Source organism: Drosophila persimilis, unplaced genomic scaffold (assembly GCF_003286085.1).
Source record: "Drosophila persimilis strain 14011-0111.01,24,50 unplaced genomic scaffold, DperRS2 tig00000000-arrow-pilon, whole genome shotgun sequence".
Classification (NCBI taxonomy): Eukaryota; Metazoa; Arthropoda; class Insecta; order Diptera; family Drosophilidae; genus Drosophila; species Drosophila persimilis.
In genome coordinates, this window is record NW_020825288.1 from 24,122,221 (window position 1) to 24,149,713 (window position 27,493).

The window sequence follows — 27,493 nt, forward strand, 5'->3', positions numbered from 1 at the left end:
CCGGCGAGAGGTTGGAGGACCTCCATAGGACATAGGAGGGAGAGAGAGAGAGAGAGAGAGGTTGGAGGAGCAGCCGGTCGCGTGTTCGTCAGTTTAACCAGCATGACATGGCCCGGTCCATTGCGGTCCTGGTCTCTGGCATTTCAGCACTTATTCATAAAGTCCTTGCCTTGCCAGCCGCCGCCGCCGCCGCCGCCTGGCCACGGAAAACAAAAGGCGCAAAAACCCCCCAAGAAGAAGAATTACTAAAAATTTATCAATGTAAAAGTTTTGTTGGCGAGAGAGCAGGAAACAAGCAACAATGTAAATTATATGCCAGTTGGTTTTGCCATTTTAGAGGGGATCGGGTCCAATGGTGGGAGAGTGGCTTTCCCTTTGTCTGGGAATAGGGGCAGTCCACAGATACATTTCGTTGTATGGTATATCCACAGATACATTTCGTTGTATGGTATATCTGCATATCTGCATGTACATATGCTTTTGAGCATAAAAAAGTCCTTGGAATCTAGTATATCAAGCATTTGTGTGCATCCAGAGGCTGCCGGTTGCTGCAAGTTTTTATGTTTCAGAAACTGCTTAATATGTGGAATTTTTGAGAGCGAATTCAAAATAGGAAATTGCAAACTAAATTCACGTTTATAAATAAACAACATACAGAATATTTCAAGTGAATAAAGTATGCAGAAATAGGTCCAAACAAAGCTTATACAATGCCAAGGGAAGCCCTGGTCTTTGTTCAATTTATTTATGTAAAATGCAGAATTAGAAAATTGTAAAATTTATCAAAATTATAAAATCCGAATTTGTATTGAAATATGCAGAAAACCCTATAGATCCTGAGAGCACAATTCCATCTAAAACTTTTACAGATTCGCACCATCCTCCCAACCCAACCCAAACTGCATCCCTTCGCCAAACCATATTCCCCTTCGGACCACCCACTTTCAATGAACTGTCCAAAGCAGCAGCATCGGCCGAACAGGGCTAAAAAAAATGGCCAACATTGTGGAGAGCAGCTAGGAGGAGCAGAAGAGCAGGAGGCGGCGGCGGCGGTGAATGGTGTAAAGGAGGTGAGGCCGTGTGGCAGAAGCTGTGGCAGTGGCAGTGGCAGCGAGTGCAAAAAGGCGCTCAAATGGGGTTGTCAGTATTTAACCCAAAGGGGTTGGAGGTGCCGCCCGACTGCGCGAACTCCGAGCAGTCTCTGGTCTCTGGCCGCCGCCGCACACAACAATGTAACGGGTGGCACTGCTGCTGTCGGTTCTGTCGGTTCTGTTGGGGCTGCTGGTGGGAGAGAGAGGACCTGAGTAACATACGAGGCACTAACAAGAGGTGCCGAGAACCAAGAGATTAGGTTCACAGGCAACGGAGGAGCAGACGACTGCAGGATGTTGCACAGAGAGGAGCCGAGACCTCACATATATGTACATAACTCATGGAAATTGCGCGTACGGGAGCGGGACATCCATCCAATTGAATTAGACTCCGAATGGCTGCCAGAGAGAGACATCTAGAGACATCTAGCGGTGTTAATAAAAAGCAAATACAATTTTTTCTAACCATTTTTTGTTTATTTTTATAAGAAAGCAGCAAAAATTCCGATACAGTTAATGATAAGGTAGGGAAAACAGCCACGCGATAGAGGCAGGAAGAGCGAATGAAGGCCAGAGAGGGATGCAGCTACCAAGACAGAGCGAGAGGGCAACAGAGCAGAGTAGAGGCGTTGCCAGAGTCCACTTGGAGTGAGAGTGCGACTGTATGAGTGAGAGAGCGTGCCAAACTGAACGAAACTCTGAGACTTTTGAGTGGAATCCAATTGGAAGTGAGCATTTTTTGCGGGCAGAGAAGTCGCCACCCCAACCAGGGAGGCTCGTACCGACTCTGGGACCACGACCACCGCATATCGTTCATCATCCAATTGAACGTTTGCACTGTGCTCTGGCCTTCCTACCCTCCAGACACCAGAGGGCGCCAGCGGTCGCTCGTTACGCCCTTTCCATGGATGGGGGATGTATCTCTGGGGATGGGGGTTGGGAGGGCTCTAAGATTGTGAGAAGGGGTCTGTGGATGGGGCTCTGCTCTGCTCTGTTCTGTTCTGAGAGGGGGCTCGGCTGTGTAGATGGTTTTCTGAGGTTTCTGAGGAGTGCAAAGTGCTCTGGCCACAATTTGGCCCTTTGGACTGCCACTGCAACTTTTTTGCAAACTTTTGCCGCTTGCGACGACACTTTTCCAATAGCCATTTCCATTTCTCTCGCTCTTTCGTACGCTATCACTGCATCTCTTTCTTGTGAAAAATGAAGTGTCGACACCGTTGCGTGGCTGACGGCGATTTCTACTGCACTTTTCCCTTGGCAATTTTCACTCTTTCTTGCATTCATTGCGTGCAAATAGCTGCCCATAAAATGCTAATTTCAATTGAATGCTGAATCCGACGGGGTGCTCGTATTCTCCTTTTCCCGAATACGAAACCTCTTTGCAACAGTAGGCTGCAAGCGATGACGTGTGGGCAGGAAATAATATCCAACAAATGGACATATCACGTTACCTCAGAGGTGTCCTCGTTAAAATAGAATTCAATTATAGTTATGATTTCATGTTTTGGCACTTCCCAAACGCGTACTTCCCCCAGACACGAAGGCAGGGCCCAAAGAAGGGGAGTCGGTGGGGGCCTGATCCAATTAGCCAAGAAATATTATAATTATATTACGACAGTCAATGGGCTTCAGTCGTAAAGTTCTATTCGGGGTCACCCTCCAGGGGTACATTGAGCGTTAATAATACGTTTCTGCAATTGGTTCTAGTTATAGCTGGATTGAGGGCACTACTAAATTATGTTACATATAGCTTTGAACGGAGGAAAGAGCGGAATAGTTACTGTCTATAAACACAGTTTTATCTCTTTTTAATACCCATTTAATTGAATGTTATCCAAAGCTAAGTAAATGGAACTTGTATGCATATTCTGTATGAAAAATTAGCATTTCAAATATGTCATAAAATCAGGGGATCTTAAAGATATTCCACGGAAGCAGGTGGACATTGAAAATATATATATGTACATTCTGATAATTAATTGAACAAAGATCTAAAACTACTATAGTAACCCAATAAAAATTTGTCTTGCATTAGTTATATTGCAGCACTTAATATCAGATTGAAATATAGGATCATTAAATCGAATACGATTTATCTGCCAATGGAGGTATATGGTTGATCAAAAAAGATCACATTTCATTGCCATAAAAGTTGGAATAATTCTAACTGGGGAACACGTGCAACAGAATATATAGGGCCTGTCCAATAGAAGCTCCCTGCATTTCAAGGACATTCAAGTCGTAAACCAACCTAGCTTCTCTTGGTTATATAAACCCATCTACATCCTATCGTCCATCATCTATAATCCCACTATCTTTGTACCCGAAACTTATCTCAGTTTCCTTTCGCTTAGCAACCAATAGAAATGTAGCTTTAAGGCAAACATATCGGCCATTATTCCTATGCAAAACTCTTCTAAGCAGATAAGAAAATCCACATAAAGCACCTACCAGAACTTGTGGCAAAAAGTAGAACACACTTAAAGCCAACCAACCAGAGAGGAAAGAACTTCTCGGAAGATTCAAAAGTAAATTTCGGGGAGGAGACTGCGTTTCATTTTAAAGTTAACAAAAAGTTGGATGTATAGAAGAACAACACAGAGGAGCAGAAGATAAAGAACCTTAACGGTAAAGTACGAGTATCTAACAGATGCGTCAAACAACAACAACACCAGCAGACTAATAAGCAGAGAGGAAGCAGAAGCAGAAACAGAAACAGAAATACAGATACCAGATACCGAACCAGAGGCAAACGAGTTCTTTCTTGTTGGAACCCGCTGTGTGCTCTGCTGTGCTCTGAGCGTTTTGCACTCAACGAAAGACGAACGAGAGAGCCCCATACCATACCAGAGTACAACACCCGGTGGTGGTGCTGTAGTGGTAGTGGTGGTAGTGGTGGTAGTGGTAGTGTGGAGAGCATTGGTATGGTATGCTGGTGGTGGTGTGGTGGCAAATCAGCCAAACGCGTTGAAGGTCTTGCCCCGCCACCAGAGAGCAGCCCGGAGCACACAGTGCGAGTGCGACCGAGAGCGGAGATTTCCACTCAACTGGCGCCGTGCCATTGCAAAGGCGAGAGTGCAACAAGAGCGGCAATAGTGCGCGGGTATCTGTATGGTGGTGTGGAATGAGAGAGATTTGTGTGATGTGTCGTTAGGTCGAAACGGTCGAGTCGAGTCGGGTCGGGTCGTGTACCTTTTGCCACAAATGTTTTGCCAGTCAGGCTAGGCTGACTGAGATTTTGCTGCTCCGCATGACGCGCATTTCCATCGAAGATACCGAAATACACTAGTGGAAAAAGTACTTGAGAGATGAATCTTTAAAGTTCAGCACTTTTCTAAATTCGTATTACTTCGTGTGTGCCACCGCGAGAGGAAAAAATCAAAAAGAAAATCATTATAATTATAGGAAAAACCACCAAGTGTCAAATGAGTGAAGCGTGAAAAATGTTCGAAGAATATAATCACAGAAATCTGAAATAAATTTACAAAAATATTTGTATTCGAAACGAGCTGCAGATAATATTTCCCGCCCAAAGGAAATTAAACGAAAATTCAAATAAAATATAAATTCAAAGAGAGATTTCAAACCGAATCGATCCGATCGTCGTGTCGTGCGAGAGAGTGCGTGCAAAGTGTATTCCAGCAATTATCCCACGTGTTCCGATCCGGCCGCCAAAATTATTACGCACAATTCCCTGAGCGTGTACGGCGGCGGCGTCATGTGCGCCTCCCCGTCCACGGCTCCCGGTTTCTTCAATCCGCGGCCCCAGTCCGGAGCCGAGCTCTCGGCCTTCGATCTGGGACTGTCCCGGTCGATGGGGCTGGGCGTGCCGCCACATACGCCCTGGCACGACCCCAATCTGGGCAGCCACCTCCATGCCACATCCGCGGGTCCGGGCGGTTCGCTGGCCGGCACCACCGGCACCAGCACTGGCGGCGGTGGGACCACACCCAGCAGCGTGGCCAGCCAACAGTCGGCGGTGATCAAGCAGGATCTCTCCGGCCTGTCCTCATCCACGGCGAACCACAACCAAAGCTCCCATCACGGCATCAAGGAGGATCTCTCCAGCCTGCCCAGCGCCAACGGAGGCTCCTCGTCGGGCCATCATTCCAGTGGCGTGCAGTCGGGCCATGGCACCGATATGCTGCCCATCATCAAGGGCCAGCCCGCCAGCTGCGGTGGAGGAGGGGGTGGGGGCAGTGGCGGCGGAGGCGGCAGCACCACTCCCAGTTCCCAGGCCAACAGCTCCCACTCGCAGAGCAGCAACAGTGGCTCCCAGATCGACTCTAAGCAGAACATCGAGTGCGTTGTGTGCGGCGACAAGAGCTCCGGCAAGCACTACGGACAATTTACCTGTGAAGGTGAGTACTCATCATCATCATGATCATCTGCGGATGTATCTTTATCCATTGTTTGGGGGTCAATTGATTTCGACTTGTACGGTGCACGCTGCACGGAGTACGGACTATAAGGAGTATCTCTCGGTTGATGATGACCAAACAGAAATTGGCATCGTATCGCAGTTTTTCGTAATAGAAAGGTAACACAAAAGCGTGCCTGCCAGCCGCTGATTTTTGACAGTTTTCGGTGAATTATGGCAGTTTGATGAGTCGGCAGTAAAAATCCACCAGAGACAGAGGGAGGGCCACTGCGGAAGATCTTCTCTGCAGTCCGATGGATGTGGATGTGGATGTGGGTGTTGGTGTGTGTATCTTCTATGGCATGCAAATCTTTTGGCGGGAGCACAGCTGGAATTTATCTTTTTCTTTGCCTGGGAAGTGGCCAAGCGAGCCAAAGTGCAGCACAAGGCCTCGAAATCCTGTAGAGGTACATTTACGAGCCAAAAGATACGTTTATGGCATGAAAGATACATTTGTATCTTCGGCTTAGAGTTATAATTACGCCCAAGAGTTAACTATCAGCTGAGATTATACAGCATTAAAGATACGTTACTACCATTCCGAAATATATTGAGATATTTTCCCAGAAACCTGCGGATCTCTGGTCAGCCTTTACCGTTACACTTAGTCAGAGAGAGAGAGAGAGAGAGAGAGAGAGAGAGAGAGAGGAGAGCAGCTCTTGAGATACGAAATTTTATACACTCGCAAGGGAGATGGCCCCCTAGGCGACCCGGGCACACACTGAACCGCCAGAGCCTCAACGTTCCAGCTTATCGTCAGATAAAAATTATTATCTAAATAAAATACGGTCCGTGCTTTGTCCTAAGCCAAACACAATTGTTGTGCAAACATGCAAATTGTGCGGCGGCTGCGGCGGCGGCTGCTAAATGATGCGCCCACCTTTTTATTGTCTCTCCCAGAGATAGAGATACTTCGAGGGAACTGCATTCAAAGAGAGGGAGCGGCAGAGGGAGGAGATACTCGTACTGCGGCGGTGGCATTTAGTGCAACTTCACGTTGAACTTGTCATAATCGTATCTCTTCAAATGTTCTGGCAGCATAGCAGAAGAAATGAATGCCTCAAGAGAGAGATACAGTGGGTAGAGACATACTTTAGATACAATTCCGCTTGCCACGGATAGCGGATAGCAGATAGAGGTACTGGTACTGGTACTCCTCTCTGAGTGCACCCACTGTGCATACTTCTATGTATGTATGGCGGGGTGTTTTGTGGCTTTTGTAGGCGCTGCTATTATTATTAATCACCGAGCATTTTGTACGCATGCGCAACCCACAAGAACAAGAACAATCTGTGACCGCCTCGTTGCATTCTGAAGGTGTTTTTTACCCCGTCCACTGCACTGCACTCCACTCCACTCCACTCCGCTCCACTGTCCCTGCCCCAAGTCTCGCTGCGGTATGTAGTGCATGGGTATCTCCCGCATCTCTTGCGCTCTCTGCCTGTTGGCTCTGATGATGTTGCCACGATAGCAATCTATTTTGTTCTATGCAATCGCCAGACAACCTCAGCTACAGCCAGAGCTTCAGCTTCACTCAAAGGCAGGCCTCTATTCGTACGAAATGAAAATAAAACTAAAGAAAAAATATCATAATAAAGCGCATAGAAAGCGCATACGCGTCTCAGGGCTCATATCATTGCTGGGCTTCTAAGAGGTTTCTTTGGAGGTGAACTCAAACCCATAGTGTGCCCGGGTCTCGTCCTCGTCCTTCAAGGTGCAGATACATTTTGTTGCTTTTTTAGAAAAGAAAAGATATAGGTAGTACCTCCGCACCAACCCGTTTCGCGACTGTCTGTGTGCGTGCTCCGTCCATGTGCGCTCACTTGTCCGTCTGTCTCGCTGTCCATCTGTCTCGCTGTCTCGCTGTCTCGCTCTGTTGTCCGTTGTCCGTTGTTCGTTGTCCGTGTGTCTTGCTGTCCAGTTTCCAGGTTTCAGGGCACACGAGAGAGCTTGTCGGCTCAGTATGTGAAATTTATGCCAAGACACCCTCCCTCCCTCCTCAGAAAGAGCTCTCCGTACTCCCAAGATTAATTGTAGCTTATGCGTGTTGTCTGTTCCTGTTCCTGTTCGCTCGCCCTGTTATGCCCTGCCATGCCATGCCTTTCTGCCTGCTCCTTGCCAAAGACTCTGCCTCTGCCTCTGCTTCTGCCTCAACTTCAACCCATTGTGGTGGCAACTTGTTTGATTCCACACTCTCTGCCACACAGCTGTTGCAGACTCCTCTTTCTCGGGTGAAATTAGGCAGAAGATACGCCAACGTTTTGCACTCATCAGCCAGCGCTCCAAAGTGCCTTCTAACCTTTTGCCAGCTCCAAAAGTCACGGTTCGGCTCGGTTCGGTTCGGTCGGGGTCTCAAAAAAATGTGCGCTGATAAAAATGCCTTGATAATATTAATGATGAGTACATGGCTCTAATGTGCCCAAAAGAATCCGCTGCGGCCCACAGACTACGAGTACAAACTCTTACCGACTCCTATTAATTTAGCCATTTGTCATGGCTATTAGTGGCCCAAAAGTGTAGATTTCTTCGTGGATCCTGCATCATCAATCACTAGCAGTGGCAGCAGCAGTGGGAAAAGATCTTGGAAATTATTAAAAATACATAATTCTTGGCCAGCATTTCCCTCGAATCCATTGAATTTCAAATTGCAACAAGGAAAACTATCTCAGCACCCATGTCAAGAGGTGGAATTAACATAATTTATCTACCGCTCATGACAATGACAAATAAATTTTGCGAATTAAAACAGCGACTCCACAAAGTATCTTAGTATCTTGGCATGTTTGCAATTAATTAAACTAAAGCTGTAGCTCCAGCTGAAATTAAGTGCAGCTCTGATATAGAAAACATAAAGAGTTGTAAGAAATTGCCATCACAACTAATTGTTAAGCGCCAGCCGAGGCCCATTAGCTGCCACAAATAGTGTGTGTGTGTGAAATGCATCCGCCAGATACGGATTGTCAACTCCGGTGGCTGCCTCTGCTCCATTTGTCCCATTTTCCGCATTGAGCTGCATGCTCATTTAAATAGCTTCCCACGTTCGACGTCCATAAAAGTCAAATTTTAAGGAGTAACTTCCTTCAGTTATCCAAAAAGTTCTGAAGGTCGCAGATCGCTTGGTCATTCTGTCGTGTATCTTTGTATCTTTCGCTTTCGGATGGGGCAATCGTTTCCTTGTCCTTTCCTTCCTTTTGTGCAGAATTGCATTCAACATGTGTGGCTTTTTAATTAACTTCATTATGAGTTGGGTAAATAAATTACTTGCGGAGAAGTCTTGAATTGAAAATTCCCATTTCCTCAGACCGATTTTAATCCACTTGCAACTTGAAATTTTCTAAAATTCCAAGACTAATGTATGTAGATGTAATAAAGAATTTTGACTTCTGGGCTTATCCGTTTGGTCTGTTCATTGACTCATCCAATGACAAGAGATTTCTATATGGTTTATCCACAGATAAATCACTTGAGAAAACTGTCCAAATTATATCTCATTAAAGCATAATCTTTTTCCAAACTTCTTTGTTTGAATTCAGATTTCAAAATATTTTTTTATTATTAGTAGAAGATACTTTCCACCTTTTGACAATCTGTTAAATGGCGCTCGGCTCTAAAATACATGTTTCCCTGTGAAAATTCATTCGACTTGAAGCATTTAACAAAAGCGAAAAACATAAATCAATTAGCTGTCCGTGATACCGACCTCCTCCTCCTTCTTTCGAAACCCTCTCTCTGTCTTTCTCTCTCTCGCCGAATATTAAAAGATACAAAGTAAATACGAATCCAGAAAATTAACAACGCCCACTGGAGGATTGCAATTTATGACGTTCCCTGGTTTTTTTGGGAGGCAAGTAACGCCCGCAGCCAGCGGATTTCTTATTTATTAATTAGCAAGAAATGGAAAATAAATTCGAGGCTTGTATTAAAAAATTTGCATTTAGTTTGGGGTTCAGTACAAAAACGCAGCAAAGGAGGCTGCTCCCCGAATCGAGTCAATTTCTTGGCCATAACATTTATCAAATAAATCGCATTTTGATAAACATTTATAACTTCCGTGCGATTTGCAGTCTGGTCTCTGGGTCTTGATTTACAACTCGGTAGCAGCCCCTCATGTGTGCGCTTGTGTGTGTGTCTCTGCGGAGAGCCATGTGGCATGGGGTAACTTATGGCCTCAATATTTATGTTGACAAATTTTTATGTTCCGCAAGGAAATAAATATTACATATGGGAGGGTTAATGCATCGCAGGAGGGTTAACGATTATGTCATAATAATCATATTTATAGAGAGAAAACACAGAAAGAAGGAGGTTTATGGAAGAGAAGACTCCACAGAAGTGCTACTTTGCACAAGCCGAGAGATGGGAATATGCATACGTATCTATAGATTAACCATTTCCCCAATTTCGCAACACTCTCAAAGATACAGAAACAAACAAGCGGAGAGGAAGAGAATCTTTCACCATCCCTTTGGGAGGGGGAGTGGGAGTGGGAATGGGAGTGGGGTATGAGGGATTACTCAACGTTGTGTCAACATTAATGAGCCCAGAGCTGAACCCTTCATTAAAAATAATCCAACCATCCAAGCAGCCCAAAGGAAAATCACCCAAAAACAAAACTTAATTGTACAGATATTGTTAAAACAAAGAAACAGAAACAACAAAAGCAGCAGCGTTCAGCAAAAGGCAGCAAGGAGCAGCCGCAGCAGCGGCAGACATTGTAATCATTAAAACTTGGCTTGTAGTACAAATCGTTGTACTTAGAAGAAATGTTCAAGCCAATAAAGCAGCAGCCGACCCTAGACTAAGACTCAGACTGCGACTGAGACCGAGACTGAGACTGAGACGGAGACGGAGACAGAGACCCAGATCCAGTGGAAGGTCTCTCCCCCAGTGGAAATCCCTCTGTGGAAATGAGGCGCAAAAAATTCATCCTGACACGATGCGATTTCCAGCAAAAAGGGGCGCCCGAAAAAGACCGAAAGACTGGGAGACTGCAGTAGGGAAATCGTGAACTACCGACTTGATCCGCTTTATAATGTAACGGTTTAATTAATTATGTTAAGCTTTTGGCTCTCTAGAGATCTGTTGCTGCTGCTGCTGTTGCTGCTGCTGCTGGTACTGCTGGGGCTCTGGGGCAGAGAGTCGTCTCGGTTGTGGCTGCCACTTCATGCGCAATTTTCGTTTTCAACTAACTTGGTCTAATCGATCAGGCCCAGCGAAATGTTGGCTGCAACTTTTGCTTGGCACGTTTTTATTTTGTGTGCATCTCCGTTGTGGCTGTGTGGCACTTGCAACATTTGCTAGAACCGATCCGTGGTACGACATGCCCCGCAGAGAGAGAGACCAGAGACTGGGGACTAGGTTTGAGCTGAGCTGAGCTGAGCTGAGCCGAGGCCTGGCCAAGACTCTTTAATGGTGCAACAAGCCAAGCAACACGGCGGTGCTGCAGCAATAACCTCTCTTATCGCCATGTGTCGCTCTGTGGTCCGAACACCACCGAACAGCTCTTGTACGTAGTACGTAGTACATGACCAGGGCAGACCCTGCTTCGACTCCGACTCCGACACCGACACCGTCTCCATCTCCATCTGCAGTTTGCGGCTGGGGCATAGAGCTTGCCGCATAACTTCACATAGCATCAGTTAAATCAAAGCTAAATCGCTTATCTGGGCTCGTCGGCGTTTTCCTTTTGGTCGCTTTTGTATCTTTTTGCAACGTGTAGATCGTTGTGACATATGAAAACTCCAAGTGGCACTCTTTTGTTGTTCCAACAATTGGGGAAAGTTCTTGGCAGCAAGAGGACACTTTGCCAAGAGCTTCCCAGTTTTGCCAATTGGATTTACAGTTGACCTATATCGGGTAATAACCCGGGGCCTAGAGCCTCTACCCTGCCCAATCAATCCCAGAGGGGGGCCGCCACCTGTTCCGGCTCTTTTGTGTTCTTTTGCCGTCAGATTGCCACGACCCGTTCATAATCAGTGCATTTTGTAGATACTTCGTACTGGTACAACAGAAGAGTGGCATGATGGTGGGGATTCGTGTCTGTCTGTCTGGCGGGGGCTCTGGCTCTGGCTCTGTAATTATGTTTCGGTTGTACTCCAGATATTTTGTCTAGCCGCCTCTGGACTCCCTCCAGTTCCAGCTGCAGTTGGAGGTTGGGAGTCTCCGCGGAGTCTTGCCGTCTTGCAGTCTTGCAGAGTGGCGGTGTGTGCTAATTACTTGGACTAGCTGCTTGCACCATGTAAGCTTCAACATTTAATTATTGCACCTTAATGATGGCTCTCTCTCTCTGTCTGTCGTATGTGTTTTAGTAATTAGAAAATGAGCCAAAGTCAAGGCTCTGGCTCTGGCTCTGGCTCTGGCGCTGACTCTGACTTTGCATTGCAGTTCTTTGAGCCCAGCGATCATTGACCGCAAATGCTGAGAAAATTGAATTGATTGAAGCTATATGTATGCCAAAAGATATAGATATACTCTCACCCAAGTTACAGACACTCTCTCCAGCGATAGATAGAGATACTAGAGTTTGCAAAAGCCAACTAATTTAACGCTTTAAATTGATCAGCCAAGCGGCAAGCAGACCATCTCGTGTCTACATATCTAAAGATAGTATTTTTGTTGCTGCTGCTGCTGCAGTTTCAGGAAGTTCAATTAATAAAACGCTTAGCTTAGCTTAGTTCTTGGAAAACCCCTCGTAACTGTATTGAACGCTTTATGGCGCGTAGCGCACGCGATACGAGCACTCGTACGAGTGCTCTTCTGCCACCCTCTGGCAATTAGGTGAAGCGGTAATTGAAACTACCGCAAAGCTTAGCTCTAGACTAAGCCAAAGCTAGCCACTTAAGTTAGTAGAAGTCTTAAGCTTAAGCTGCAGTCGAAGCCATAGAGGAGGCAGTGGAAGGGCTTCCATCAGGGCAGATACTTCCCACAGTTGTCGCCTCTCACTCTCTGTCTCTCTCTCTCTCTCCGTGGGGCGATCCACCCTTTTTCGGTTATTGATATAACACGATATGACGGTATCCCTACCCCGCCTTAAATTTTGGTTTACGGTATCTCTAAGCTACGTTGTACTCGTACTCGTACTCGTACTCGTATCTTCATCAATAACGACGACGCGCGCATCTTTCGCATCGCATCGCATCGCAACGTCCACTGGGGATGGGGATGGGGATGGGGCGGCTGCAGCTCTAGATAGAGTCGCGATAGGCGCATATGGGCAGTGTGCCTCTGTTGCACAGTTCTTTCAGGCACAGACACAGACCGACCTGGCTGCAACGTCTGTCTGTCCGGCCGTCTGTCCGTCTGTCCGTCTGTCTGTGTGTCCATCTGTATCTCTTTCCAACAACAGGCAAAAGCGCAGTCAAAGCAAAAGATAGTATTGGTTAAGAAGGGGTTAACCAGGGGAAAGAAGAGGTGGTAGCAGGGGGTTAAGGAGGGGAAAGATGGCAGTAGCGGGGGTGAGGGCAGAGGCACATCTAGAGGAAGACGACGAGGAAAAAAAAGGCAACGGTACGTTTTGGCAGAAATCGTGACTTGGTACAATATCGTTATTCGTAGATCATATGGTGTAAAAGCCTCAAGTGTGTAGGTCTGTTGTATCTGTGTGAGTGTGTGCCCAGGTGTATCTATGTGTGTTCGAGGAGTATCTACTAGATGTGTTTGTCTGAGCCTGAGTCTTGGGTTGGTCTCTAGAGCAAAGCTATAGGCAGGTATTCGAGAGTGTAGAATAGTGAATGCTCTCTGAAAGGCAGAGATGCGACTATGATCTACGAAATGATGTTTGGGGGAGGTATTCGACCATAGGGGGTGATTTAGCTATTAGCAAAGCTCTTCTTCTGAACCCTTCAAAGCGAATAATCTACCTTTTAGCTACCTTTTCCCGTTCTGCCACTTCCGTACTCCCTCTTTATCCATTTCCTATAGCGCATTAACCGATCGACTTTAACTTTCCATCAGTTTCAATTTGCTGGCCACGTTTTGTTTTCCCCCATTTCGGTCGGAGGCTGGAAAGCCACACGATCGCAATGGCAACGAAAAAAAAGCATTGAAAAATCTTTTATAGCCTGTGATCGTATGCTATATATGAGGGAGGGATGCGGGGGACTGGGCGATGGGGAGGGCGTTACAGGGAGGCAGGGATCGAGTCTGCATAAACGCTCAGCGCTTACATATTTTGTTTGATGATGATTTTACAGCTTAAAACGAATTTTATGAGCATATGCCATTGTTTTGAGTTATTGTGAGAAATTTTTTTGGTGTATGGCCCAGAGCCAAAAGGCCCAGACAATGCTAGGTCCCCCCATCCTCTTTTCGGCCTAAGCTCTTTATGCAGAAAACTCAGATGCAGATGCAGATGCTGCCTAGGAGAGCCCCCAGTGATACACATGTTTAGATACGCGTCGGCGACATTAACTGGCAACAACACCCCAGACCCTGTCCCAGCCTCAGTGCTAGGTCCAGGGTTTTGTCTTGGGTTTGGGCCTCCGTCCTGAAGCACTTAGCCGAAACGAGCCGTGGCCGATGTGTCCGTCTGGCCCCTTAACAGTAAATTCGTGGCATCCGCGGCTGCCAGTTTTCCTTCTTTCGGTGCGGATTCCACAGCCTGGGCCAAAGCACCAGTACGAGTATCTTCGTGGCTGGCCAAGATACACTTTGTTAATTGAAAGCCATTAAAGGTAATTTTATGGGAGGCGTTAAGCCATGAAACGTGTAACATGACCATTGACATGGGCATCACCGAAAGGAGCCAGGAGGGAGCTGGCAGGGACTTGGGCACTGCGATTGTTGTCATGAAGTGAGGCTGGAACTCACTTTGCTTTACAAGTGGTAACAATTCTTTGTACTCCTGGGGTGCCATGGAATTTGTACAACTTGCTGCAAAACAGAGGCATGGCTTGGACGGAGGGAGTACACTCTAAGAGAAACCACAAGTATCTGTATCTTATTAATATTCGCCATATCTTTTCATTCTTTTCAGGCTGCAAATCATTCTTCAAACGCTCTGTGCGACGCAATCTCACCTACTCGTGTCGCGGCAGTCGAAACTGTCCCATAGATCAACATCATCGCAATCAATGTCAATATTGCCGATTGAAAAAGTGTCTCAAAATGGGCATGAGACGCGAAGGTAAGACTCTCTCTCCCTCTCTTAATAGATCATGCACAAATATATAGCAAGTATTACAGCGGGAACATCTAGAACAAAGAGATTCCTGCCTGTGGGTCAATTAAAAGTCAAACCCAGAGGCAAACAAAATAAATTAAATGATCGACAGAACAGAGGCAGCACACTAGAGGCAGAACGGAAGTAGAACAGCTTTCAGATGGCGGACGGACTCGATGACTAAATGTCACATGGGGGTGGGTGTCGTTTCGGTTCAGTTTGAGTTATTTGGGTGCCAAGAACTATGCCAAAGAATGTGGATCACATCGGATCAGGCCAAATATCAGGCGGCTCTCTAGCTGAGCAGCAGCCGACTTTGCTTCGGCTGGGGTACCACCCCAAACCCGCCGCCGCCTCATTCTCGTGTGGCAATCATCCACGCACCACAAATTGGTTTACCCAGAAACGGCCGTAATAGAAAATAACAATTAGGCAGGCCGGCGGGCCGGCAGGCGAGTGCAACATTTTGACCCCAGAGATCAAATGCAAACTCGTTCGCTCGTTTGTTCATAATTAAACAAGAAAGGAAGGCGCCTGCCTTTCGGGGGCACAAACGGAGCTATAAATACTCTTAAATTCGTTATTTGATAGAGTTTTTATGTGTCTTTAGTAATACTTGTTTTTCTATCTGCTTAACATGTTTACACTTTACATCTTTTTACATCAACGAGCAGATATCTTCAAGATACAGGTCTAAATCGTATGCACTGAGACAGACTTGTACTATCCACATCCATAAAATCTATCAGTTAATCAATGCCGACTGCTGGCCAATATGTAACCAATTTGTAAGCAAAGCCATGCCAAATATTTGGCATACTTGGGTGAGACTTGTTTTCCTGGCAAACGCTGGCTCTGAGATTGCCAAAGGCAGCGGCTCCACTGATTGACTGATTGACTGACTGACTGGGAGACTGACTGACTGGTAGACTGGCAGACTGGACTGACAATGGCCAGTTCAGTTACACTTGTCAGCATTAACAATTAACGTCTGTCAGGGAGAGATAGAGCCCAAGACTGCAGTTAGTGGACGCTAAGCTGTTATTATTTGCACTAATATTGACAGGTTTTTCGCAAAATGCTAATAACCAACGGCAGCCGACGACGCTAGAGACTACAGACTGTACGGATCTCTGTCTGTCATACATCGATTTGGGTTAAGAACGAAATCGTTAATTTATGGCGACTATGGGCAATTAAAATGCAGCTAAAGCCGCAGCTACAGCAACAGCAACAGCATCGATGCCTGGCCTGTCCTCTCAATGCACTTGTAATTAAATGAATATAAACATTTACTTAGTCCCCGACTAAGCCACGGCTAAGAGGGGCTATGGCTATGGCTATGGCTATTGCTATAGCATTTCAAATTTACCTAACCCAATGTTTGTTCGAGCCGCGAGACAAGTTTTTGGCTAATGACACAGTCTGAACCCCCAGGTCCAAGCTACAGAGCTACCTGTTGTTGAAGCCCCATTAATTCCGATTATTTCCTCACTTCTCGCGACTCCACTCCGCTTGTCCGCTTGTCCTCTTGTCCGCTACCAGATCCCCTACTTGTCCCACTGCTAATAAAACTCAAAAGAGTTCAACACCTTTTTACTGTGGCCAGGAGAGGGATTCGCCTTGAGTTGAGTCACACATTTCCTCAATGTAATGACAAGTTCTGCGTAAAACGAGTCCCCGCTCCTGCTCCTCACCTTACAATCAGAGCTGAAAAATCGTGGGAAAATCTCATTTCTGCATAGAATATTTTTGTCGTTTTTGCCCTCTTTATGCGAGGTGGGGTGATTCGGGGGGTGGGGGGTCAGTACTTTAGCCGTAAAGCGGGACAAAGGTGGTGCCTGGAATGACCCTGGGTCAAGAAATTGTACGGGTTTTGGCATACAAAAAGCCGAAACCTGAAAGAATCAACATGAAATCTGTGTTCCGGGTCGCTCTAATTAAATTCCAGTGTCAATTGGTCAAGGGAAGAGGGGGTCTGGACTTTCAGAGGAGGGAAGCAGCAAGAACTGGTCACAGATATTTTTACTATAATTTTTTAATCGAAAAAAAACGAGTTTCTGTTAGGGGAAGCAAATTTTACGGGATTTATTTAAATTTTTAAAGGAATTTTTCGTTAAAGGGATTGGGATCGTATAGGAATGCGGATATGATCTTTAAAGGGAGGTTTTTTCGCTGCGTGCAGCATTCCAAAATATTGAACTCTGGTCTACACTTTGACCCCGAATGGAATTCCAAACACAACACCTGCATACGGGGCTTGGTTCGAACGCATTTCTCGGCCAGAGACAATGGCCAGAGATCGCGGGCTTAGTACGAGAGAGACTTTGCTGGTTAGGAAAGTGGGTCAAACAAAGGTTTGTTTACACCTTAGCAAAACAGCCAAGGCAAAAGCAACAGCAACCACTCCACACCTTTATACGATAGACAACAGACACACATCCTAGGCACACCTAGAGCTCCAAGAGAGGGAGAGACACAATCTGGGCAGCGAAATCAAAGCCTTGGGGCCTTAAGACAAAGCAATGGCAAAAACATTATTATTGATCGAAGCGAAGCTCTCATTGTACGTACTACATTGCACAGCTGGAAAAGGAGCCTGAAACTCTGTCTCTACCTGGAAGCCTAACGTAACGTAACGTAACGTCTTTTGTCGACTGATTTCCTTGATCTGAAAAGCGAAAGCACTTTTGGTCAGTCCGGCACACACATGATCTGGAAATCCCTTTTGGCTCGGGGTCCGCTAGAAAGGTGTTTGTTTATTGCTTTACCGAAGCAATTAAGCTAAGGGTTGCTCTGTGCCACTGACCGCTCGGAACCAGTTCTTTGACCACTGTCCGGTGTCCGGCCAGGGGAGATTGCGAGAGACAGTTATTTACAGAATACATTTGCGTAATTGTGCAGGGCGAGAGGATTCCATAAGGCCATTTCCTACTCCTAGTCCCATTCACTGGGTGATCTATGGGCAGAAAGCGAACCATAAACCGGTTGGAGTGTCCAGTATCTTATTTATGCGCCTGGGAAAATATTGTCTGACCGCAAGAATAATGCAAGAAGCCAAAGGCTGCAAGAAATGAGATGCAGACCGATGGCTAAGCCTGTGGTTTTTGGTCCGCAGATCAGGCCACAGATTACAGCAGCCAAGAAAGCAACATCGCACGAAGGGATTGTGGTCCTTGGCCCTGACTTGCCCTTTTCTTTTCGCTGGCGCTGATTACTTAATGAATGAATCCTCCAGTACGCCAGCACGTGCTCAAGTTTCCGCTTACATGTCACTCGAGAGAGCGTGTCCAAGTGGCTTAACTTAACTTTTGCACATCCCATGGTCATATGTATATCCCATATATACAGAAAACAGAAGGCAGCAGACAGCAGGCCCATCCTCAATGCTCAGTGCTCAATGCCCAATCCCCAAGTCCAAGTCCATGTACATGTCAATGTCTCTGTCTCTGCGGGGAAATTCCGTTTCCGGCCTCGAGTTCAAAAGGCCTTTCACTTTCCATTTAGTTGCTTTGTTGTTGAGCATTTACATTGTTAATTATATTGTTTAAACGTGTATATACTATATCTCTACCTACATATATCTACTTTTCACTGCAACAAAAAGGAAAGAAAAGAAAACCTGTCCACATTTCATTTTGCGAAATCTGCACAACTCTTCCCTACTTCTGCTTGAAAGATCTACTGCCCGGGACATACGTATCTTAAAGATGCGTTGAAAGTATTTAGTTCAATTTGCATATCTAAGCAGTTGCGACAACACCCAGCAATGGGGTTGAAAGCGACTCAGGGTTAGGGTTCGGTTCCGATTTTGCTTCGAGTTTTTTGGGGGGTAGTAATGCCATGCCACAGAGAGCAGCGAAAAGTATCTTATGGCGTTGTCTTGGTCTTGGGACAAAAGGCACACACAACACCACACAACGACGCAGATCTGTGTGCGCCAGAGATGCGTCAGAGATTGAGAGATTGAGGTGGCCTGATATTGTGCCCCATTGTGCGCTGTGGCAGCTTTGCCAACAGATCTGAATGCGCTTCATTGTGCGGAGTGTGATGTGGCGGTCAAAATAAGCCCAACAAAAGGGATAGTCCCTACCTAGGGGTATCTATAGAGTACCTATAGAGCCTTAGGCAGTTTTTAAAATTAGTTAAAAGTGTAGCGTATAGATTCCTCTCTTCTTTCCATCCAAAAATCATTCAAAACATCAACTAATTTCCGGTGTCTTATCATCTCTCTTTGCAGCTGTTCAACGGGGACGCGTACCACCCACACAGCCTGGTCTGGCAGGCATGCATGGCCAGTACCAGATCGCCAATGGAGATCCCATGGGCATTGCCGGCTTCAATGGTCACTCGTACCTCAGTTCCTACATCTCGCTGCTGCTGCGAGCGGAGCCATATCCCACGTCCCGCTACGGCCAGTGCATGCAACCGAACAACATTATGGGCATCGACAATATCTGCGAGCTGGCCGCGAGGCTGCTCTTCTCCGCCGTTGAATGGGCCAAGAATATACCCTTCTTCCCCGAGCTGCAGGTCACCGACCAGGTGGCCCTGCTCCGCCTAGTCTGGTCGGAGCTGTTTGTGCTGAATGCCAGCCAGTGCTCGATGCCACTGCATGTGGCACCACTGCTGGCGGCGGCGGGTCTGCACGCCTCTCCCATGGCAGCGGATCGGGTGGTGGCCTTCATGGACCACATACGCATCTTCCAGGAGCAGGTGGAGAAGCTGAAGGCGCTGCATGTGGACTCTGCCGAGTACTCCTGCCTCAAGGCGATCGTTCTGTTCACCACCGGTAAGTTGCTGGACATCCTCTACAAGGATGTGCCCGCACTGCTAACGAAAGTTTCAGCTCTGCTCGGAAAGCCGTCGAGCTCCTCCACCAACGACGATATCCTCAATATAGTGCGTGACCATCTCGATGAGCTGAATCGCCAGGAGATGGAGTCGCAGGCTCCCACCCAGGCGCCCATCCACTTGGCGGCTTTCATGAAGAGTGTGGCCGGCGTTGAGGCTGCAGTGCAGCAGGCGGAGCAGCACCAGCAGCAGCAGCAGGTGCAGCAGCAACAGCAGTTGCAGGCTGAGAGCAAACCCTCTCCCATCTGTTCCTCTGCGGCTGTGGTGCAATCCGCCGGCAGTGCCTTCAGCAGCTGCGCCAAGTCCACTGCCAGTGCCTCCGAGATGGATCTCCTGGCCAGTCTCTATGCCCAGGCGCAGGGTGCGACCTCGAATGGGGACTCTTCCGGCCACAATAACAGCAGCGGTCTGGGCGCCTCGCTTCCTACTCAATCGCAAAGCGGTTCGTCGTCCCTCAACCTAACCGCCTCGCCGCTGAGTACTTCGCTGGCCCCCGTCCCTGCCCCAGTTGCAGCCCCCGTCTCCGTGTCCGCTCCTTCCTCTCTTTCAATCCCCACTTCGGTGGCTGCCACCACCACGGCCGCCTCTTCGCTGGGTGGAGCCTATCAGACGTCGTCCGCTGCGGCGGCGGCTGCTGCCATGTTCCACTATCAGACGCCGCCGCGTGCCCCCTTCGGATCGGCCTTCGATATGTTCCATCACAGCACGCCCTTCGGGGTGGGGGTGGGGGGTATGGCACATGGCCATGGCAGCGGATCCTTCGGTAGTCCCACCTATAGGTACTCTCCCTATAGCCTGGCGGGCAGTAGATGGCAGTTGTAGGCCGTTGTTTGTCGCTAGAATCTCATCCCGCCTCAGTCGTATAGCTCTACCTGTAAATGTATCTGTATCCATGTCTATAGCTAGTATAGCACATACGTGTATCTAAAGCTACTTTAGTCGCTGTCTAAGTATTTATTGCCTTACACTAAGTCTAAATTATTATAGCCGTAATCCTTAGCCTAGAATCGTTATTGCCAAAAATACGCATACAAAGAATCGATGAAAGTTTGGAGTAAAAATGAAGAAAGAAAATCCTCAGAATATATATAAAGCTGTTGCTGTTAAACCAAAAAATCTAATCCTGGCTTGTGTTTTTACTCGTTTATTTCGTTACTAATTTTTTAAATCGCTTGTTGACTAATTTTAAAAGTATTCACTAACAATGATTATATCCTGACTAACATTCCTAACTCTAACATTGGTATCTTGAAAAACTGCTAAGCCTGAAGACTACTTCAAAGTACAAATATTTGTCTCCCAAATAAGTGGGGAGTTATAGACGTTGAAGTAAACAAAATATTTCAATAATATTTTTGAACAAATACTCATAGATGTTATAAAAAACAAATTTATCAAAGTTCAAGCAATTATTTCATATCTTCAATCCGGATTGATGGTGAAATCTGTTCATGATACAAGATTGAAGTTTGACATAATTAATGTTGAGTTCAAATTCGTTAATGAATCACTATGATCAACTAGTTTTAGTTTCAATAACTACAATTTGATTATTCCTACCTTTTATTGGAATTTAAAGCATTTGAAACTAAAATAATTTGATCATGGTCAAACATTTATATCCAAAACTTCAATAGAAATTTCTAGAAAAATATTTTGACCATCCAAAAGTTTTGTATATCAATATCATTACACAATCAACAGCCACATTTTCAAATACATATTCGAAGAATTTGTATCTTTTTGAATCAGTTCATCTAAAAATTTACGAAGAAGAAAATCAATCTTTAAAAAATATATACAATATATACAACGATTGTCCTACAAGGTCCCGAATTTTGTGGATGAACTTTGTAGAACTTTCATTATTGATCCAACAATTTTTAGAAAAGTATATCGACGATTAAAATTCGTTAACGCTTTAAATAGTTGAAAAAAAATTACTCTTGTAAAACTTTTTCTCAAAAATGGCAAATGGTAAAGCAAAAATTAACCAAAAAATAACCAATCTATTATCTCGAAAACCTAAAGTGATGAACACTCTCTGATTAAGTTTTCGAGACAAGCAAATATTATCCCCAGGTAAAGGCTTTAATTTATCTTTTATTTATTCACCTTTTCTTTCAGCACATGGAAAGCTTTAAATTTGGTTGATTTTTATATCGCTAAAAAACCTATAATTTGAACAAAATTTGCAGTTTTCCTTTCTCCACACATTCATTTATTTATTACTAATTTTTACACATTTTTATTTCGTTTTTTTTAACAAAAAGCTTGACTCAAAATTTAATCTCATCCGCACGTGGCTACAGAACTCTGGACTTTGGGATTGCACACACAAATGCACATCTAACACGCACTCAAACACACACACACACACATACACACATAAATCACAGCCACTAATATGTGAATATTTAAACAATATATTTCCTAAGATTATAAGTATATATATTTAGGTTCCACGTGATAAATAAATCATTGATGTTTCGTATGCAAATAGAAAGAACAGACAACTTTTTTTTGAGTCTAAGTTAAGTTTATGTTAAGTTTAAGATAAGTTTATCTCTAAGTTAAGGTTTTTACGGGTAAAAATTCCAAAAATGCAAAACTTTATAGCATTTCGCGCACTGAATCGATGTACTGAGGCACAAAAACTACTAAGCGTTGTACGATTTTACGATCTTCCCCAAAGTTACACAATTTTCCTCATCGAAAAGATGAGAAAACGAACTATTACCTTGATATAACTAGGTTCAAAGATACCTAAAATAGTTTTCAAAGTCTATTTTTACAAGTAAAGTGAAATTTGGCTGAGGTCTGAACCTCTCCCATGTGCACCCTCCTTTATGCCAGCACTCCTTTCTCGTGTCATGTCAACCAGCTGTCGAGGAGCACGTCGCAATTGTTTTTTCCTCTAAACTGATCCGAGCCGATCCTCCTCTTAGACCCCTCTCTTCCACTGTTTTCGTGGCGACGTTTATTGACGTCGCGATACCACATTATGAACATTAATACAACACTCGTTTATGTCGCTTACTTACAAGCCAAACTCTAACTCCAACTGCAGCTCCAGCTCCAGCTCCAGCTACAGCTCCAACTCCAATCCCGACCCGATCCGACCAGTGGACCATGTCCAGGCCTTGGCCAAAACTTGCAATGAAAATAATTTTTACAATTTCCACAAAACGCTGTGTGTGTCGCTAGGCCAAAGCTCTGCATCTGCCTCTGCCTCTGCCGCTGCCGCTGCCACTGCCCCTCCTCCTTCTCCACCATCATCTCCTCTATGAGGGGGCGTGTGTGGCATGGAGTTTGCTCGTTCGTGGACTCGTGGACCCATGGACCGACCCGACCCGACCAGCGCGCTGGTGCCCATGGTCTGGGACCGAGTTGCAGGCCGCAATTGCATTTGAATTGGCTGCATGAGTCCATAAACTGCAGCCGATCAATCGCTGCGTCGTCGTCCCCATCGTTTTCGACTCTTTCTTTGCAGATTGTGGGAGACGAGACACGATCGCGGTAGTAAAATACCGGGTATAGACTTACTAGATCTTCTGCTGCTGCAGCACATTGACGACATGTCTTCTGTGGCTCTGATCCTATGGCTGTGTGGCTGTGGCTGTGGCATGGTTACCCATGGTGCATCTTCCATGGCCAGGGCTCGGCCTCTGGCTCCGTCTTCCCCCCTTCTGATTGCTGTCGTTTGTTGCAGTTGTTAAGAGTTGTAGCTTTCATGTCTTGGCCACACTTTTTGACCAACATTTTGTGTGCTTGCGATTTTGGATGTGGCTCTGGATCTGGCTGTGGCTGTGTCTGTGTCTGCGGCTGCTCAAATCGTTTTGTGGCGCTCATTGATCGCTTGCGCTACTTTTTCCCTGAAAATTGCCAGAGACGTGCCTTGTGGCATAGAGCCTATAGAGCTCCCCTTCTTGTAATTAACAGTTTGAGTCGAGAGGCAGACGGTCTCGTTGATTAGAATCATTAAGGGCGCGTTTCGATATTAGCTTTGGTCTGGGAGTCAAAGTTTGCTCAAGATTTAGATGCCGTTGATAGAGGGCAGGCCTCCTCGCTCGCTTGTCTCTACACAGTTGACCCCACATGACCCCTCGATCCTTATTAAAACTAAATAAAGCTATAACTGTTTCTGCGGCCAGGCCAGGTCCAGACACGAACTTTTGGTCCGCCAGAACTGGTGCCGCCATAAAGAACACAAAATCTAATAAAATATAATGCAGCAATTCATAATTTTGTTAAACAGCGTCGTTTCCCCCTCCCATACCATCCTTGTGCCTGTGTGGCTGTATGCTTTTCCGATATGTAGAGTCGTCTGGTGGCTTGGTCCAACTACTTTACGGTCATTATGCATTTAAAACACGCGGTCACGATCTCTGCCTCCCTCCCCTCCCCTATATATCACCGTCTGCGTCCGCGCTGCTGAGTTAGTGACTGCGACGAGTCGAAACCCGAAAACCAAAGCCCAAAACCAAAAACCAAATACAAATCGAAGCCAAAAAACTCGTAGGGTACATAACTACAAGGCAGGAAAACGGTTTAACAAAGACTCCGGAGTCGAAGGTAGAGAGCCACAGCCACAGCGAGAGCCAAGAGGAAAAAGACAGAAAACCACAGCTTTGGGGGGTCGAAGCATCAAATACCCACGAAAATCAATCTAATGTTAAATATATGTACCTTGGATTGAAAACTTAAAAGAGACTCATGGAAATACTGCTGGTTTTTGGTTATTTAAAGAACCATAGAAGTTCTTTTCCATGTCGATATAGAACAGTATAGAGATCCGATATAGTTGATTCCGACATATACACAGTCAGAAAAATATTGCATACAAAACAGATAAACGGCACTTTTAAAAGTGCTGCACTGGACACTTCCGCCTGCTAGATTTCAAGCATCTCCTCAAACTCATAATACCCTGTAAAAGAGCATAAAAATCAAAGTCAAAGACAAGGCGAGACCCCTCGAGAAAGCTCCGCTCGACTCTGTGCCTGCATTTCTTTTCGGCCCCAAAGACCTGGAAGTGGAATGTCTTTCACTTTAAGCATGCAACTCCTCCGCTGTCCCAGTCCCAGTCCCAGCCTTCTTCTCCTGGGACTTCTCCATCCTCCAACCAATATCCAGCCAGCATCATCATCTCTGCTGCATTTCAATGAAACTAAAATTTTGTGTGCCTCCGCCGAGACTCCCTCTATTGTTGTTTTGGCTTTATGATTTTCTATTTGGGTGCAGACACTGGAAGAGACTCCAATCCCGATCCGTCCCAGGCTAATGGAAAGTCAATTGACAATTATGGCCATGGCCAATGAAGTGATTCGTTCGAGGCTCTCTGCTCTGGAAGACTGACCATGTCTAATTTGTATCGCCATCGTATCGTTGAGACTTGAGCTTCACGATTACGAGTACCTCTGTTTCCTTCGTTTGTTTGACTTCATGGTTGCTTGTTGTTTATGAAATGGAATGGTTAATAATGGCTAATTGAATTTCTGTTGTGTTTTGCCTTAGGCGACAAATCATTTAACTTGATTTACGCGCATTGTGTGGGGGCTAAAAATGACTCTGCTCCTTTGATACTTTAAGAGTTACAGACTGACTCTGAACTGGAGGAGGTCTGATTCTTCTAGACCTCAGTTTTGTTGCAGCTTAGAGCATGAAATTTATATGATAGCTTAAATCTAAAAAGGTAACCACGCGTTTATCTGAATAACTGAATCTGCGACTTGTTTAAACTTTGGATTTCCTGCCCCGTATTGCCTTTCAATTGACACTTGTCTTTTATGGCCAGCTTTTCGGTTTATGTGCAACCAATGCGACGCCAGAGCCATTAACGACATGCAGTCAAATGTGAGACCCGAAACCAAGACAGCCGGCCCCTGCAATCATCGGATATATGAGCCTGACATCAAATCATGATGATATCGGCTGGCAAATGGCCAAATCATTAGCCGCCTGTTCGGTTCGGTTGTTCAGCTGCAAAATGATATATCAGTTGGTTGGTCGCGGGGTCTTTAGCTTGTTTTTCAGTTTCAGTCTTTCGGTTTTGCGTAATGGAGTCCTCGTGTGTGCAGTGACTAATTAAGCAAACAAAATTTCATATGCAATTTCGAAACGCCATTCTTAACAGCAAAAACAACCACAATGACAACCATTTAAAATGCTTTAAAGCTATGCAAATTTACAAGTGCTGATGTCTAATTTGAATTTCAAACAGACAAACACTGAATATTGTATATATACATGTAACGAAAATAGAAGAAAATGCTAAACTCAATGCTGCTCTGTCCGTCTTGCTGTACACTTTGTTTAGGGGAAATACGATTTTGGATAGGGTTTCGATCTGGAAAGAAGAAGGGAATCGACGATGACACTACGTTTTCACTTACATTACTATTGTATAGCACTTATGTTCTAAAGGAACAGTCAGTCCTAATAAGTATCGAAAGATGATTTCAAATACCTACCTACCGTTAGATAGAGTATTTCAAGATTCGAGTCTCGAAACCACCCTTCCCTTCTTGTTTTGGCTGATGTTTTTCCAGCAGCATCGGCCACTTGATAGTCAAACTTTTGGTGCCTCGCAATTAACACTCGAACGACGGCACACGCTGCGTATGCGCAATACATCTATGGTTTGGCTGTAATTAAATGCCATGGGCCAACAGACAAGAGAGGAAACCCCGGAATAGGTTGGCCCGGGGCGTTGTCTTATGGTTTAATTTTTCTGAAAATTTAATTAAACCAACTGTTGTTGTTGACCGTTTTTCAATTCAAACATAAATCTAGTAAGAAAATGATGTAATCCCCGCCAGTTTCGTCATCGAATTGTTGCGGCTGTTATTGTGTGGTGTTCTGTGGTGTTTTCAACTGGAGATAATGGGCGTGCACGCCGGTTTGTGTTTCGGTGAATTGGAAAAACTTCAAGCTATCGAAAGCCACAATTATGTATTGTATTTGCATAGCAGACCAAATGGAGTGTGCCCTATATTTATTGGAGCCTTTTCTTCTTTGATTCTTTGTTGCAGACGCCTGCGGCCTGAGCGATGTGACGCACATTGAATCCCTGCAAGAAAAATCACAATGCGCTCTAGAGGAGTACTGTCGAACGCAGTATCCCAACCAGCCAACGAGATTCGGAAAGCTGCTGCTCAGATTACCCTCTTTGCGAACTGTTTCCTCACAAGTAAGTATAGATTTATGCTTTCTTCAATTTCCTGCAAAATTTTCAAAATATTTGAATCTATTAGAACAAAAATTAATCCAGACTCATGAATAAATGTACTCTTCCATCTAATATTTTTTTAAAATTTTTTGTATAAATTTTTTTTTAATTCCCTGTACTTTTTTTTGGTTTCTCTTTCGTGTAGGTCATTGAGCAATTGTTTTTTGTGCGTCTAGTCGGAAAAACGCCCATCGAAACGCTGATACGCGACATGCTCTTGAGCGGCAACAGTTTCTCGTGGCCATATCTGCCTTCGATGTGACACACGATGTGGCGCCAATTGACAACAACTTGATCATCGGCCGCAGCTGTGGCGGCTGCAACGCTCAACATCAATCCAGGCATTGGCGGTGGCGGTGGCGGAGGCGGAGGCGTTGCTGGCTGTGGCAGCCACAATGTTGTTGATCAGCATGGCAATGTTGCTGCTGCTACAACATACGGCGGGGGCAACAACAGCAATTGCAACAACAGCGGCGGCGGCAACAACAACATTTGCAATCAGCAAATCAACAACTACCACAGCAGCAACAATAGCAATGGCAGCAGTGGCAGCAATCATATGAGTGCCACAAGTTTCTTTAGTGCCACAGGCAGCAGCAACAGCATCAACAGCAACAACGATTATATGGCCTCGTCGAATGTTGCATATGTGACACCAGCATCTGCAACTGCAACATCTGCAACAGCAACAGCCACAGCAACATCCACAACTATGCTGTCTAATTACTGCGATGCCG

General features: G+C 45.5%; 1 protein-coding gene across 2 annotated transcripts; it reads left to right on the top strand.

Annotated features, from left to right (window-relative positions):
- The first annotated feature begins 4,283 nt into the window (after nt 1–4,283).
- Nucleotides 4,284–27,056, top strand: LOC6591585 (steroid receptor seven-up, isoforms B/C). 2 transcript variants are annotated; one of them, XM_026993575.1, is made up of 5 exons: nt 4,293–5,452; nt 14,486–14,635; nt 18,912–19,463; nt 26,560–26,717; nt 26,902–27,056. In XM_026993575.1, exons 1-5 carry the CDS (start codon nt 4,810–4,812, stop codon nt 27,016–27,018), a joined length of 1,620 nt encoding a protein of 539 aa, XP_026849376.1. In that variant the 5' UTR covers nt 4,293–4,809; the 3' UTR covers nt 27,019–27,056. The 2 variants fall into 2 exon arrangements, with proteins under 2 accessions (XP_026849369.1, XP_026849376.1); XM_026993568.1 differs by lacking the exons at nt 26,560–26,717; nt 26,902–27,056 and having other exon boundaries at nt 4,284–5,452; nt 18,912–20,515.
- The last annotated feature ends 437 nt before the right edge of the window (nt 27,057–27,493 follow it).

What these genes read in the sequence shown, in the direction of transcription:
- LOC6591585 (XM_026993568.1), top strand. Translation starts at nt 4,810, where the DNA reads ATGTGCGCCTCCCCGTCCACGGCTCCCGGTTTCTTCAATCCGCGGCCC. An exon ending in CGGACAATTTACCTGTGAAG is followed by an intron (nt 5,453 to 14,485) that starts GTGAGTACTCAT and finishes CATTCTTTTCAG; the next exon opens with GCTGCAAATCATTCTTCAAA. An exon ending in AATGGGCATGAGACGCGAAG is followed by an intron (nt 14,636 to 18,911) that starts GTAAGACTCTCT and finishes CTCTCTTTGCAG; the next exon opens with CTGTTCAACGGGGACGCGTA.